The sequence below is a fragment of the Cyprinus carpio genome, chromosome B12 (genome assembly GCF_018340385.1).
Source record: "Cyprinus carpio isolate SPL01 chromosome B12, ASM1834038v1, whole genome shotgun sequence".
Lineage (NCBI taxonomy): Eukaryota > Metazoa > Chordata > Actinopteri > Cypriniformes > Cyprinidae > Cyprinus > Cyprinus carpio.
Window position 1 is genome coordinate 17,011,129 of NC_056608.1, and position 14,576 is coordinate 17,025,704.

The window sequence follows — 14,576 nt, forward strand, 5'->3', positions numbered from 1 at the left end:
CTGCTGAGAATGGTACTCCACAAGGTAGCGTGTGTAGTCCATTATTATTCAACATAATGATTAATGATATTTTCTTTCAGGTTGAACAAAATGTAGGAAAATTTTGTATGCAGATGACGGGGCTTTGTGGATTAGAGGCCGCAATATATCATATGTCAATAAGAAAATGCAAGCTGCAATTTATGAAGTGGAAAAGTGGACCAATAAATGGGGATTTAAATTATCTGTATGAAAAACACAGGTTATTTGTTTTTCAAGGCGGCACAAAATCTCACCCCTGGTTTTGAATCTATATGGGCAACAACTGGAGCAGTGGGGTAGTAGGGCATTCAAATCATCTCCGGTATCATCAGTGCAGGTGGAAATGGGAGAAATGCCATTGAGAATTAGAAGAGTAAAATTAATGATGGCATACTGGGTCAGTCCTCAAGGACAAAATGAAAAACATCCTGTCAAAAGCATTTTAAAAGAATGCTAGGAACACAATGAAACAAAGTTTTGAGTGGATAGGAGACGCTAAAGCAAAAAATATAAGATTACATCAATTAAAGTACAGAAATACAGTATCAATTTCCTCAATACCTCCCTGGTTATTCCCCTTGCCAAATGTTGACCTTAGTATACAGCAGGAACTGAAAGACAATTCTAATCAACTTCCGATATGGTATATAGTCCAGAAGTATTTTGAGAAACATCTCCCACAGTCAACGGTTTTATTCACGGATGGATCTAAGGATCCTGATACTGGATATGCTGGTGCAGCAGTATATATTCCAAGGTGTGAATTTTATATTAAGAAAAGAGTAACCAACCATTTATCAGTATATGCTACAGAGCTATTGGCATTATCATTGGCCCTACAGTGGATAGAAGAGAAGGAAGTAAATAACACTGTCATTGCATCTGATAGTTTTTCAGCACTTGAAAGTATGAAATCTGGCAGGTCATCAGTTAGGATGGATATTATTAATGAAATATTCTGCAGGAAGTATGAAATGAAAGTTAAGGGTATGTCTACACAATTCATTTGGGTTCCTGCTCATGTTGGAGTGGAGGGAAATGAGAAGGTGGATATTCTGGCCAAACAAACTCCTCCAAACAAACTACATGTTCCATTAAGTAAAGCAGAAGCTAAAGTATACATTAGAACATATACACAATCAGTATGGCAGATACTGTATATTGGGATGACCATGGAACAGGTAGACATTTGTAAAATATACAAAAAACAGTTGATGTTGGGAGAAAGGAGAGTAGGAATCGAAGAGAAGGAAATATCATTACACGTCTTAGAACTGGACATACTGGACTTAATAGTACATTATATAGAATTGGTAAGCACCCAACTGGGGAATGTACTGTATACACTGTAATCAACAAGAAACAGTTGTGTATATGTATATGTGTAAAAGGAAATATATATATATATATATATATATATATATATATTATATATATATATATATATATATATATATATATATATATATATATATATATATATATATATATATATATATATATATATATATATATTATGGCCCCTGCTCCTCTCTCCCCCATAACAGATAATGCATAAATCTTGATCCACACTCCAGTCCAGTCGGTGGCGGTAATGCAACTATAAGCTGGTTTGCCAACCGCCAATAAAACACCAAAGACAAAGAAGAAGAAGTAATCCTCGTAAAACTATGCGCACGTTGCGTAACTACGTGGATGAACGTCAACATGGCTGAATCCATGAGAGCAGCTGCCGAGAGTTGATGTGGCACTGAAGAGCAGCGGCGGCAGTGAAATTGAGCTTAATATATCACATTTATTTTGTAGATTACGGTATGTAAAATGACATTTACACGATACCGTTTTACACATTTGTTTTGCATTAGAAATGTCACGCTGACCCATTTATTCTTCCGTCTTGCATCAGCCAACTTGTTTATAGAGGACGTTTACAGAGAAAATAAGTGTTTTTTCTTTAGTGGCTGTTAGTATTGATTCGTTATTATTTGTTATGGTGCTGTTGTAAGTGTTGTGTTCTTGAACCCCGTTTTTTAGTAGCCTATTGTTAAACATTATTACGCACAGCATGCATTTAGATGTTATACAATATAAATAATCCCTACTCATTATTAAATGTATTCATGTAATAAAAACATCCAACTCTGGCAACTATTTTCTTCTTGCACATTTAGCACAGTGATGACTTGCTGAATTGAATGTAGGTCAGTTGCATGTAGATTTAGCTTTTGTTTACATTTACACTAAGTTAAATAAACTATGATCATGTATGATCTCACATAATATCTTACATAATTTATTTATGTCGAGAACTAGCCTGAAAGATCGAACTAAATTCATTCGATCAACTGTGTTTTGATATAACTTAAATATATGATTTATATTTCAGTTGTACAAATCAGGTCACCATGTATCTCCAGAAGATGTTCTCCTGTTCTCAGCTTTTAGCGAGGCCAAATAATCTGCAAACATTCAAAAGAGCTGCTTCTCAAGGCAAAAGTAAGTATTTCTGCACGTTGTGTCACATACCTCTTAAAAGAAAGAAAATATGTAGGGTAGTATAAAGAAAAGTTTATGGATTGTGAAACTGATCTGTATCAGAATGGATACTGTTCAGTATACCCTTGTTTCTTATTGATTAAAATCAGTCAGAGAGAGAGCTTTAAATATGGAGATACAATTAGTTGTTTCCTTTTATGATGTTTGCTCTTAATTTACAGCATGTCTGTCTATCTCTCTCATGCACTGGGTCGGTGCTCCTCTTTGATTTCTGTCCTGTCAGCGTTTGGGTGTGCTGTCTGACTTTGCTGATGTGGCACCTTTTACTGTGTTATTTTCTTTCATAAAGAATGTGGCAGGGGTTTGGTGGGCGCTGAACTTCATGAGCTCACAGCTTTGTGAATGGCTTGTCATAGATTTCTGTTCACTTCATTTGTTTGCTTTTACAGATCACTTTTTATCTGCACTCACATCAGTTATTGATGAATTTTGTATAAGACCAGTGATATTTTATAAGTAAATATAATCAATATTAATTCAATAGTTTCTTTAAATCAACTGGTTTGAATTGTCTAGAATCCCATAGACACCAGAGTAAAGTTAATTTGATTACATTTATGCATTACTCCCTCTTATGTAGTGGGTGAGATTTCAGATTTTCGCTCAAAATATTAAAAGTTGCTGGTCAATATTACTTATTTAAAGCATTTAAATATTAAATGTCTTAAATGACTTTTTAATTTATAAAAGACACATTATCATACTGTACATTACTGTACACCTTTAGTATTTAAAACGATCAAATTTAGTTTTTAGACATTTTATTGTTCATATTATTTTTGGGCATTACATGAAAATAATTATCTTACTGCTATATGCCAAGAAAAGAATTTATTTTACTAAATATAGTGATGTTTTTATAAACTATAATAATATTTTATGTTACTATTTTTATAATAATCTTTTAAACATTATGATGATATTTTTAGTTACAAAATAAAGGCTTCATTAGAAAGTGATTGGATCATGAAAGTTGGACTGTGATTATATTATTATTATTATTATTATTATTATTATTATTTTTCTGCCCATTTGGCTTTGGTTACATCAGTAGAATGGAGTTGTTCCATTTTAGATTATAGATTATAAAAACATGCATTCATGAATTTTGTGGGGAGTTGCATTAAGTTAATTTGTTTACAATTACATTTATGTATATTCAAAGAGACTTTCTGTACAAGAGAAGATTGGAAGCAATTTGTCAAAGAGCTAATTACTGTATATTTATAGTATACAGTGCCCTTTGTTACATTATGGACATGCTCTTCATACTTCCTGTTTTCTCTGCTTGTCTTTTACCATTTCCCCTCATATCCATCCTCTCCTCATTATCCTAATGTTCAGCGGTGATTCAATCAGTGCACACTAACACAGTCCATTTATCCATCACTCACTGGCTTTCCTGCATGGCATGCTCCTCATTGGGTGCTTTCCCGGCTCTCTCTCCATGCAGATCCCTTTTCCTCCCCATTTCTCACACTCCATGCTGTGCGTCAGTGGAGTAACGTGCCTTTTTTTACAGTGCCGTTGGCACGGGCGCATGGTAAGTCATTTGCCCACCGCAGTGATCTGCGCCAGGCCAAGAGAATCCTCGTCAAGTTGGGGAGTGCTGTTGTAACCCGCGGCGACGAGTGCGGCCTCGCTTTGGGCCGACTTGCTTCAATTGTAGAACAGGTAAAGATGATAAAAGCTTAACGATTTGCACATAAATAAAATGTTGTACTAACAAATCGTGATGCTGTATTTTAAAAATGACTGTACCAAACTTGTTTAGAATATTTATGCATATTGATTGTTTAAGTGGCCATGCTTCAGAATCAGGGCAGAGAGATGATGATTGTGACCAGTGGTGCTGTAGCATTTGGAAAACAAAGGCTGAGGCACGAAATTCTTCTCTCACAGAGTGTCAGACAAGCCCTCCACTCAGGCCAGAATCAGCTCAAAGATATGGTGAGGACATAAATTTGTTAACAATATTTTTGGTCAAAAATAAAAACGGATTAAATGAGATATAAAAGGATAGTAAATACAAAAATGAAAATTCTGTCATCAAATACTCACCCTCATGTCATTTTAAACCCATAAGACTTTCATTCATTCATTTTTTGTGAAATCGAAGAGATTTCTGTCTCTCCATTAAAAAAAAATAATTCACCCAAAATTGCAAAAGGTTTATTAACCCTTTAGAGCCAAAAATAATAAATAATAGTCAAAAAAATAAAACAAAATATTATATATATATATATATATAGTGTGTATATATATATATTATGTGTATATATATGTGTATATATATGTATGTATGTATGTGTATGTATATGTATGTATGTATATGTATATGTGTGTATGTAATGTATGTATTTATGTGTGTATGTGTGTGTGTGTATATATATATATATATATATATATATATATATATATATATATATATATATATATATATATATATATATATATATATCTATCCCAATAAGCCAGATCTATCAAACCTTTGCAATTAATCCAGAACGCGGCAGCAAGATTAATTTTTAATGAGCCAAAAAGAATGCACGTCACACCTCTTTTTAGCAATCACTTTGTATGAACAGATTTAACATAGGCTTTAATTCACATATAAACATTGATCAAAGCACATACATAGAGCACAGCAAATATGGTAAACACAAACTACTGTATTTGCTTGACATTCGAGAAACAAACCTTTTTGGTTCCTGTGCAGCAATCAAGCATGTTTCAGCTGAGTAAGCTAGTCTTTTAACTTTAAAAAGTTAAGAAGCTGAAGTTGGGTGTGTTTCCTTTGTCAGTCACTGCCAGTTCTAGAGGCGAGAGCGTGTGCCGCTGCGGGACAAAGTGGACTTATGGCTCTGTATGAGGCTATGTTCACTCAGTACAGCACCTGTACTGCCCAGGTACACACAGACACTATCATATGTTTGGTGAAGCTACAAGATGCACTTTTATTCATATTTTCATTTTGTAATTTTTTATTGGTTGCTTCAGATCCTTGTAACAAACCTGGACTTCCACGACGACCAGAAAAGACGGAACTTGAACAGCACTCTGCATGAGCTGCTGCGTATGAATATCGTGCCCATCATCAACACCAACGACGCTGTGGTGCCTCCCCCAGAACCCAACAGTGACCTACAGGGGGTAAATGTGGGTATTGGGAGAGAGAGAATCTGCCCAGCAGCCTTGCCACCCATCCTCTTCTTTTTGGAACTGCATGCTGGGAGGGGCCTTTACAGATGCATGCTGGGAGTCAGAGCAATGCAGAGGCTTGATCTTTGTCTCCTGCACTGTTACAGCCTGAGGGTTTTTTCCATTCCTGTAGAAACTGGAAAGAAATTAACATTCTGTCGCTTACTTTCTGGGCTCATCTAAGCTTGCTCTGTTTTGCACTCGCTGTGGCTTCAAATGTGGTTTCATGTGGAAGTCTGCCTTTTCATGGACTAGACAGTCATTGTTCATCACACCCATTTTAATGCCATAGTTTAGAGATAAATGCTCATGGGAGCCTGAAATATAGTGATGATGTCTGCATTTGTGGGTTTTAAAAGACAAGGGCTGCTTTCTCTAGTTTGAGTCTCTTTTCTCTTTTTCATACTGCAGGTTATCAGTATCAAGGATAACGATAGTCTTGCAGCGCGGCTTGCCGTGGAGATGAGGGCAGATCTTCTCATCGCTCTCTCTGATGTAGAAGGTGAGAGACTTCAGTTTGAATGTTAATCAGTGAATACATCAGTACCATAACATATTTTATTGACTGGTATTAGATGTATTTTTAATTTATCTGTTTTAATTTAATGACATGCTAGTCATGCTAGCAACATGCTAGTCACTTGCTAATCATGGTAACAACCTGTTAGCGACATGTTAGTCACTTGCTAATGCTAGAAACATGTTAACGACATGCTAGTCATGTTAGCAACATGCTAGTCACCTGCTAATCCTGTAAACAACATGCTAGTAACTTGTTAATCATGCTAACATGATAGCGACATGTTAGTCATTTGTATTAATGCTAGCAACATGCTAGTAACTTGCTAATCATGTTAGCAAACATGCTAGAAACATGTTAATGACATGCTAGTAACTTGCAAATCATCCTAGTCACTTGTTAATCATGCTAACAACATGCTTGTTATTTGCTAATAATACCGGCAACATGCTAGTGAAATGCTAATCATGCTAGTGACATGCTAGTGATTTGCTAATCATGCTAGCAACATGCTGGTTTACTATTTCTTATCTATTTATCTATCTAGCTGTCTATTTATCCATTTTTCTGATAGATTGTATTGCCTATAAAACTTTAAAACTACTTCAAATTAGTTAAAACTGAAAATCCTCAAATTTTAAGCTTTTAAAACTACTTCAAACTTTCTGGCTAGGCTTTTTCAAGCCAACTTATAGTTTGCCTACGAACTACCATCTAGTTGTTAATATCATTATTATTGTCATCGTTTATATTTTACACACTTTAATGTTTTTCTTTCTTTCTTCTTTTAAATAATTCATTTATTTATTTATTTTTTCACAAGGAAGCATTAAATTGATCATAAGTGAAGACATCAGTAGACATTCATAATGTTACAAAAGATTTCTATTTCAAATAAATCAGAAAAATGTATCATGGTTATGGTTTCACACCCATAGTAATACTAATTATTATTTATTTTTATAGTATTATAAAAAAATATATATTTTTAACTATTTGACTAATCTAAAACTATATATAACTAAAGGAAGAGTTTAAAGACTAAAATTGTCACTCTTTTTAATGCAGTTAGATGCGGTCTAAAGCTTTCCGTAGTAAATAATGCTTTTAATATTTAAGTAAAATAATAATTATACTCAACCGTTTTACTTGCCTTTATGATACTTTCCAGGCCTCTATGACAGCCCACCAGGGTCAGACGATGCCAAGCTCCTGGACACATTTTACCCTGGGGACCAGCATTCCATAACCTATGGCACAAAGTCCAGGGTTGGCATTGGAGGAATGGAAGCTAAGGTGTGATTACAGAAAGAATATCTGAGATGTACACACGCACTATATTTTTGTTAGGATCATTAACTAAAACTGACAGGCTATGTTTAATAAACTTCAGGTTAAAGCTGCTCTCTGGGCTCTCCAAGGTGGGACGTCCGTTGTCATTGCTAACGGTACACACCCCAAAGTCACAGGTCATGTGATCACTGACATTGTTGAGGGCAAGAAAGTAGGAACCTTCTTCTCCGAGGTCAAGCCAGCTGGTAAGTTACCACATGTTCTACTGATTCATTTTTTTTCTCTAATGTGATTCATTTATCTCTGTTTGTTGAAAGACCTCAGATGCTACTTTTCTTCTTCCACAGGTCCCACAGTCGAGCAGCAGACAGAAATGGCTCGCTCTGCTGGCAGGACTCTTGCTTCCCTTGAACCAGAGCAGGTTAGCTGAACTTTTTACCACTCTTTTAAAGGACTATCTGGAATCATTTGTGCATATTTTACCAGAAACAGTAGAATCATTAGATTTAATAAAAGTAATATTCTGGGTTATTTTCATCTTAATATCTATAGACAGCATCTGTGTCATATCAATCTGTTTGTCCACAGAGAAGTGAGATCATCTGCGCATTGGCTGATCTCCTTACTGAGAGGAAAGATGAAATCTTATCTGCCAACAAAAAGGACATGGAGCATGCTGTCAGCACAGGTAACAGGAAGTAATTGCTACTCTCCAGACCATGTGCAAACCAGACCATTTTTTCCCCACTGAAGCGGTATATCACAAAGAGGTTGTTGTTGTCTTTTTTTTTTTTTTTTGGTGCACTCAATCTCAATCTGTTATGTTACAGGTCGTCTGTCTCCAGCCATGCTGAAGCGACTCAGTTTATCATCATCTAAACTGAACAGTTTATCGATTGGCCTGCGTCAGATCGCAGTGTCCTCTCAGGACAGCGTTGGCAGGGTTCTGCGTAGGACTCGTGTGGCAAACAACCTGGAGCTGGAGCAGATCACTGTCCCCATAGGAGTGCTGCTGGTCATCTTTGAGTCACGACCAGACTGCCTTCCTCAGGTCGGGTGCACAAAATGCATGCATCTACATAAATAGTGTAACTTTTGGGTCATAGTTTTAGTTTTCCTGTATGTTAACATGTTTATGTTTGGGCCAGTGGATGGTGTTTAAAGAGCTGGGCTGTAAACAGAAAAGTTATAGATTCAAATGTGTGTGTGTGTGTGTGTACTTTAATTTGCTTTGTGTGAACATCTGCTATGTGTCTACATTATTTACTTTTTATTTTTTTTTATTTTTTATTTTTTAAATCCCAACAGGTTTCTGCTTTAGCCATTGCCAGTGGAAATGCTCTTTTGTTGAAAGGTGGCAAAGAGGCGGCCAACACGAATCGCATCCTGCATGAACTTGCCCAGGAGGCTCTGTCCATCCATGGAGTCAAAGACGCCATCCAGCTGGTAAATTACATATTTGCACCAAGCTTGTCAAGACTGCATTTATTTGATCAGATCTCCAGGTAAAAATAGCAATATTGTGAAGTATTATTCCAATTTAAAATAACTGTTTTCTATTTTAATAGACCGAGTTTTAATTTTCAGCAGCCATTAATACAGTCTTCATTGTCACATGATCCTTTAGAAGTTTGATTCTCAAGAAAGATTTCTTATTATTATCAATGCTGAAGAAAAGTTGTGCTGCTTAATATTTTTGTGGAACCCGTGATCATTTTTTAGGATTCTTTGATGAACAGGAGGTGCAAAAGAGCAGCATGTATTTGAAATAGAAATCTTTTATAACGTTTTACTGTCACTTTTGATAAATTGAATGCATCTTTGCTGCATAAAAATAACCAAAAAAAAAACTTTTGTTTGGTAGTGTGTGTATATGTAGTCATTTAACAGATGTAATATGTGCCAGGTGAGCACACGTGAAGAGGTGGAGGATCTGTGCCGTCTGGAGAAGATGATTGATCTGATCATTCCTCGTGGCTCCTCTCAGCTAGTCAGAGATATTCAGCGTGCGGCGAAGGGCATCCCTGTTCTTGGCCATAGTGAGGGGATCTGCCATGTTTATGTGGACCACGAGGCCAGTGTTGACAAAGCCATCAAGATCAGTAAGACTGCCAGTGAAGATTTATGAGTGTAGATGTTTTTTTTCCAAATAGGTGTACTCCATAAACAACCATTTGATATTGTGGTTTATAATGGTTTAAATTACACTGGTTATGATTTATCTCTCTAGTCCGAGACTCGAAATGCGACTACCCTGCAGCCTGTAATGCCATGGAAACCCTGCTGGTGCATCGAGAACTTCTCAGAACCCCATTGTTTGATCAGATCATCGACATGCTGAGGACAGAACATGTAAGACGCATAAATATCCACAGTATGTCATTCATACTTAATTAGGCTTACACTCTGAGGACTGTAACCAAATCTGTCTTTGGTATAGAAAAAATAATATAGTGTTTCTATTGAAACCGCTTTCTGCCTCAGGGTAAAACAAAATAAAAAAAATGCAAATGCATACAATAGTTCAAAAGTTTCATTCAAAAATGTTTTTGAAAGAAGTCTCTTTCTCACCAAGGCTGTATCTATTTAAACTAAAATAAAATAAAACAGTAATGTGATTTAAAGTTACTTTCCTATTTTAATATATTTTAAAATTTGAAATGAATTCAAATTGATTAAATTCATATGATGGCGAAGCTGAATTTTCAGTAGCCATTACTCCAGTCTTCAGTGTCACATGATCCTTCAGATTCTAATATGCTCATTTGATGCTCAAGAAAATATTATTTAATATTATTATAAATGTGAAAGAAGTTGAGCTGCTTAATATTTTTGTGGATACATGATGCAAAAACAATGATAAAATTTAATTTTTAGGATTCTTAGATTAATAAAAAAGTTCAACAGCATTTATTTGAATTAAAATATTTTGTAAATAATACATTTGTTTACACTCACTATTGATCAATTTAATGCATCCTTGCTCAATAATAGTTTTAATTAAAAAACTTGAACTACTATAGTGTACACCTTAATTATATCTCACTGTTCCTTTTTTTCCATATACTTATGCATATTCAAAAATGATAGTCTTAATTATATATCACTATTACTTTTTTTTTTTTCTTCTTTTTTTTCCCATATACTTCTGCATATTTAAAAATGATAGTCTATGTTTGTAACTGCACTTTCTTAAAATTATTGGTGATTTGACCTTTGTAGGTGAAGATCCACGCCGGCCCCAAGTTTGCATCTTACCTGACCTTTAGTCCGTCAGAGGTGAAGTCTCTGCGCACTGAGTACGGGGATCTGGAATGCTGTATCGAGGTTGTGGACAGTATGACGGAGGCTGTTGATCACATTCATAAATACGGCAGTTCCCACACTGATGTTATTGTCACTGAAAATGGTAAGACTGCCCTATAGTGGTGGATAATCATGTATCATAAATATAGGCAATTTGGGTTAGCATTAGTTGCAAGCTGTGTTATTGTTGAAGTATGTAGGTGCTTTAATAAAAAAATTACACATTTTACCTTTTAAATGCTCTAGTTTGAACAAAGAAAAGCAGTGCTGTAGTGCCATCTAGTGGGAAGATTGATATTGCTTTCAAACATTGATTTTTTTTAATTATTATTATTTATTTAGTTATTTATTGAATTTATTTAATTCATTGATTAATTCATCTTTCACATACTCTGTGTAGAGGACACAGCAGAGCAGTTCCTTCAGCAATTAGATAGTGCCTGTGTCTTTTGGAACGCCAGCTCACGGTTCGCTGACGGATATCGTTTTGGTCTCGGTAGGTGTCTTTTTCTTTTTTTTCCCCCCACCCACAACTTATTTACATTTTTCTATTTTAATCTCATAATGACCCTGTGGTGCTTTGTAGGCGCTGAGGTTGGCATCAGCACGGCCCGTATTCATGCCCGTGGGCCTGTGGGGTTGGACGGGCTTCTCACTACCAAATGGGTCTTACGGGGCGAGGGCCACACAGCTGCAGATTTCTCTGAGCAGGGCAGCATGACGTATCTGCACGAGAATCTTCCAGTGGCACAGGTTCTTCCTGGACGAAGAACCACCAGCTAGAGTCGTGAAGTAAAAGGATCTACAGTCAAGAATCAAAAGAATCAATCTTAAGTAAAAGCTCACCCACTTAAAACCTATTTCAAGACTCCCATCAGGCAGTGTATTTGGAGTAAGTGTGAATACAAAGAAAATCATCTGTGGATTGAGAGCTGTTCAGTGAGCTCATACATTTTAATTTTTCCAAATACACATATTTTAGTCAAGTGTGTCTTGTTCTCAGAAAGAACCAGTTGAACTTACTGTATAACTACAGAGATGACAAGGAATTTTGCATAAAGCCGTGGTCCAGCTGATTTTTTTTTTCTTTTTGTCATTTGTGAATTGTATTATGTTCTTTTGAGTAGAAAAATGTGGCAAAAATATTGACAGCTTCACTCCAGTATGGATGAAAAGAGGCCTCCCGAATTGCCCCATGTCATATATTTATGTAATATTTAATGTGTGGAAAATGCAAATTTGAAATGAAATTTTCCTAGCACAAATTGGAGCATTAAAAATCATTGTGCCGTTTTACAGCATATTGTGTACACATACCTTCAGCTTTAATGGGGATTTTTTTTTTTTTTTTTGCCTTATTAACTGAAAAAGAAAATATTTTTCATTTGACATCATGCTAGTCATATACAGTATAAAATAAGAAAAGTAATTAATTGAAAAGTATTTACTAGTATTTTCAATCTGCTTTGTCTGGATAAGTTGCTCTTCTTGAAAAGAAAAACTATTTTCCTGTGCATTACCTCTCTCATTTTGCATTTTCGTTATGCTCACTGCTTTTTTTTAATCATGAGACCTGTGCAGACCTGTAGACATTTCTGTTACTGCTGTAAAATTCTCTTCAGCTTTTGTCTTGAACTGCTTCAAAAAGACCTCCTTATCTGTACTTTAAAGTGCTGTAATGCTCAACAAAATAGTGATGCTTAATTGTATGAAAAGTATTCTGAAGATGTTCACAATTTTGTATGTAGAATAAATTGCTTTTTTTTTTTTTTTTTGTACTTTCGAAATGCTTCTGGATACATTCAATGCCTCTGACAAAGACCTGAAAGTTGAATTAGTACCTGAAAGATGTTCGGAAAAGGATTTAGGGAGGAAACCGACAAGTATTGGGGCCATTTTGAACTTGATTAATAATCTTTCGTAAGTACAGTTCAGTGTGGAAAACATCAAGAGGCTGTTCTGTAGAGAGAGAGAGACTTGCCAAGCACTAAGTGGGACACGGAAGAGTGAAAACAATACTACAGAGGATTAATTATGTTGCTATTAGGAAAGAAGAGACTGCAAGAAGACTGAGGCTTGCCATGAAAGTGCCAGTGCCTTTTGACTCACAACTTCTTTTTATTCTCCAAAATGTGCGGTTTACGCTCAATGAGCCTTCATCAGAAACTAAAAAGATCCAGAGATGAAGAGAAACAAAGTCTCATTCATCTGTTATTGTGTTCCAACTTTACTGCGTAAGATCTGTGATCAATGACTGTTTGGATGAAAGAGGTTAAGAAATGCTCAAATGAGGAGAATGTTACTGCCAAATCAGGAGATGGAAATACAGGTGCAGTCGTATAAAAAGCTAAATTATAACTAACATGCGAAACAAAGGTTGCAATCTGATATTCAAAATATAAGATAAGCGTTGACCCTAAAACTACTTTTAGATGTATTTTGTCAGTGCAGTTTTATGTTCCAATTATGACTGCTAAATGATTTTTGGTTTGTTACTACTGTACATCAACCTGTGCTCAATATTTCACATTGTTCTGACAGTTTAAGGAATATGGATGTAAAATTTAAAGGAACCGGTCTCATGGCAAGCCATCGGACTTTCACAGTCAGTACTTTAATTGAACATAACTTGAGGCCAGAACTCATATTTCTTTTGCTTTCTTGATCTTTAGAGTCTCAAATGTGCTCCCTGCAGAGCTTAATTTTTTCAAATCAATAATGTATCGTCAAAGTTATTTATTCATTTGTATCTTCGCCAGTTATGGGCTTCTAATTAACAATTTCAATTATTGATATTGATCTCTGAAAGAGCTTGGTATCCATATCTTATGAAAAATACATGAGCTGAGATATGGACTTGGTTTTGTTTTGTGTTCTGTGAGATCCGCATGCTCGGGGCTAAGATCAGGCCACTTTGACTTTTCCTCTTTGAGTCTGTGTTGCCCTATGATGTGCTGCTAATATGGGGCCTCTTTCAAGGGCCCAAAGCGTCTGCTTGACATCATGTGATCTTATGAAAGTCTTCTGCTCTACCATCCTCTGATACCCCTTTTTTGTTGTTCTTTAATAACTAAGTTCAAAGAACAAGTTTCCTTAATAATTTTCTTTTGTCTCTCAGGCATGAGATGATGTCATGTACAATCCTAAATTTAAGATACTTTTGCTTCAGATACAAAATTAAAAAAATAGGAAGTTATTTTTTATATACAATATTAAGTGAGTTTATGCTTGCAACAAGAACAAATATGTTGGAAATGGTGTATGAAACTTCTTTTACCTATGAATAATGTTGATTCTTCTAAGCCCATTGGCAGATATTTTTCCTTTTTTAATCACAAATTTAAATTTTCAGAAAACAACACGTGTCATCATTGCATCTATGATGATTAAAGAATTTTTCGGCACCCCGGGTTGCCAGTTGGCGGACTACAGCATATTTTATTTAATTCATCGTCAAATGCGCTCGTTCCTGTGTGTGTCGTCAATCTGGCAACATGTGTGTGCGTCAAGTCTGAGGAGGAGGGGCCGAGTGAAAAAACCCTCTCCAATATTTTGAATTTGGACTGCGATACCTAGCTCAACCACTAGTTGTAATCCTACATACAGCACCTTTAAATTTTACATAAAACTAGCAGATACCCTGTCATTGTATGGCATTCATACTGTACAATGTCATTTG

General features: G+C 35.6%; 1 protein-coding gene across 3 annotated transcripts; it reads left to right on the top strand.

The window, feature by feature from the left end:
• Positions 1 to 1,675: 1,675 nt before the first annotated feature.
• On the top strand, positions 1,676 to 12,680 carry aldh18a1 (aldehyde dehydrogenase 18 family, member A1). Of its 3 annotated transcripts, none has more exons than XM_042735735.1 (18): positions 1,676 to 1,833; positions 2,408 to 2,517; positions 4,031 to 4,251; positions 4,378 to 4,527; positions 5,382 to 5,486; positions 5,578 to 5,736; positions 6,190 to 6,280; positions 7,470 to 7,594; positions 7,692 to 7,836; positions 7,939 to 8,012; positions 8,180 to 8,279; positions 8,422 to 8,642; positions 8,900 to 9,037; positions 9,498 to 9,693; positions 9,822 to 9,943; positions 10,814 to 11,000; positions 11,298 to 11,393; positions 11,484 to 12,680. In XM_042735735.1, exons 2-18 carry the CDS (start codon positions 2,427 to 2,429, stop codon positions 11,678 to 11,680), a joined length of 2,418 nt encoding a protein of 805 aa, XP_042591669.1. In that variant the 5' UTR covers positions 1,676 to 1,833; positions 2,408 to 2,426; the 3' UTR covers positions 11,681 to 12,680. The 3 variants fall into 3 exon arrangements, with proteins under 3 accessions (XP_042591669.1, XP_042591670.1, XP_042591671.1); XM_042735736.1 differs by having other exon boundaries at positions 5,578 to 5,730; XM_042735737.1 differs by having other exon boundaries at positions 4,100 to 4,251.
• Positions 12,681 to 14,576: the final 1,896 nt, after the last annotated feature.

Excerpts from the sequence above, each read along its gene's own strand:
- aldh18a1 (XM_042735735.1), top strand. The coding sequence starts at position 2,427 with ATGTATCTCCAGAAGATGTTCTCCTGTTCTCAGCTTTTAGCGAGGCCA. Across the intron at positions 9,944-10,813 it reads ACATGCTGAGGACAGAACAT|GTGAAGATCCACGCCGGCCC; the intron begins GTAAGACGCATA and ends TGACCTTTGTAG. Across the intron at positions 11,394-11,483 it reads CGGATATCGTTTTGGTCTCG|GCGCTGAGGTTGGCATCAGC; the intron begins GTAGGTGTCTTT and ends GGTGCTTTGTAG.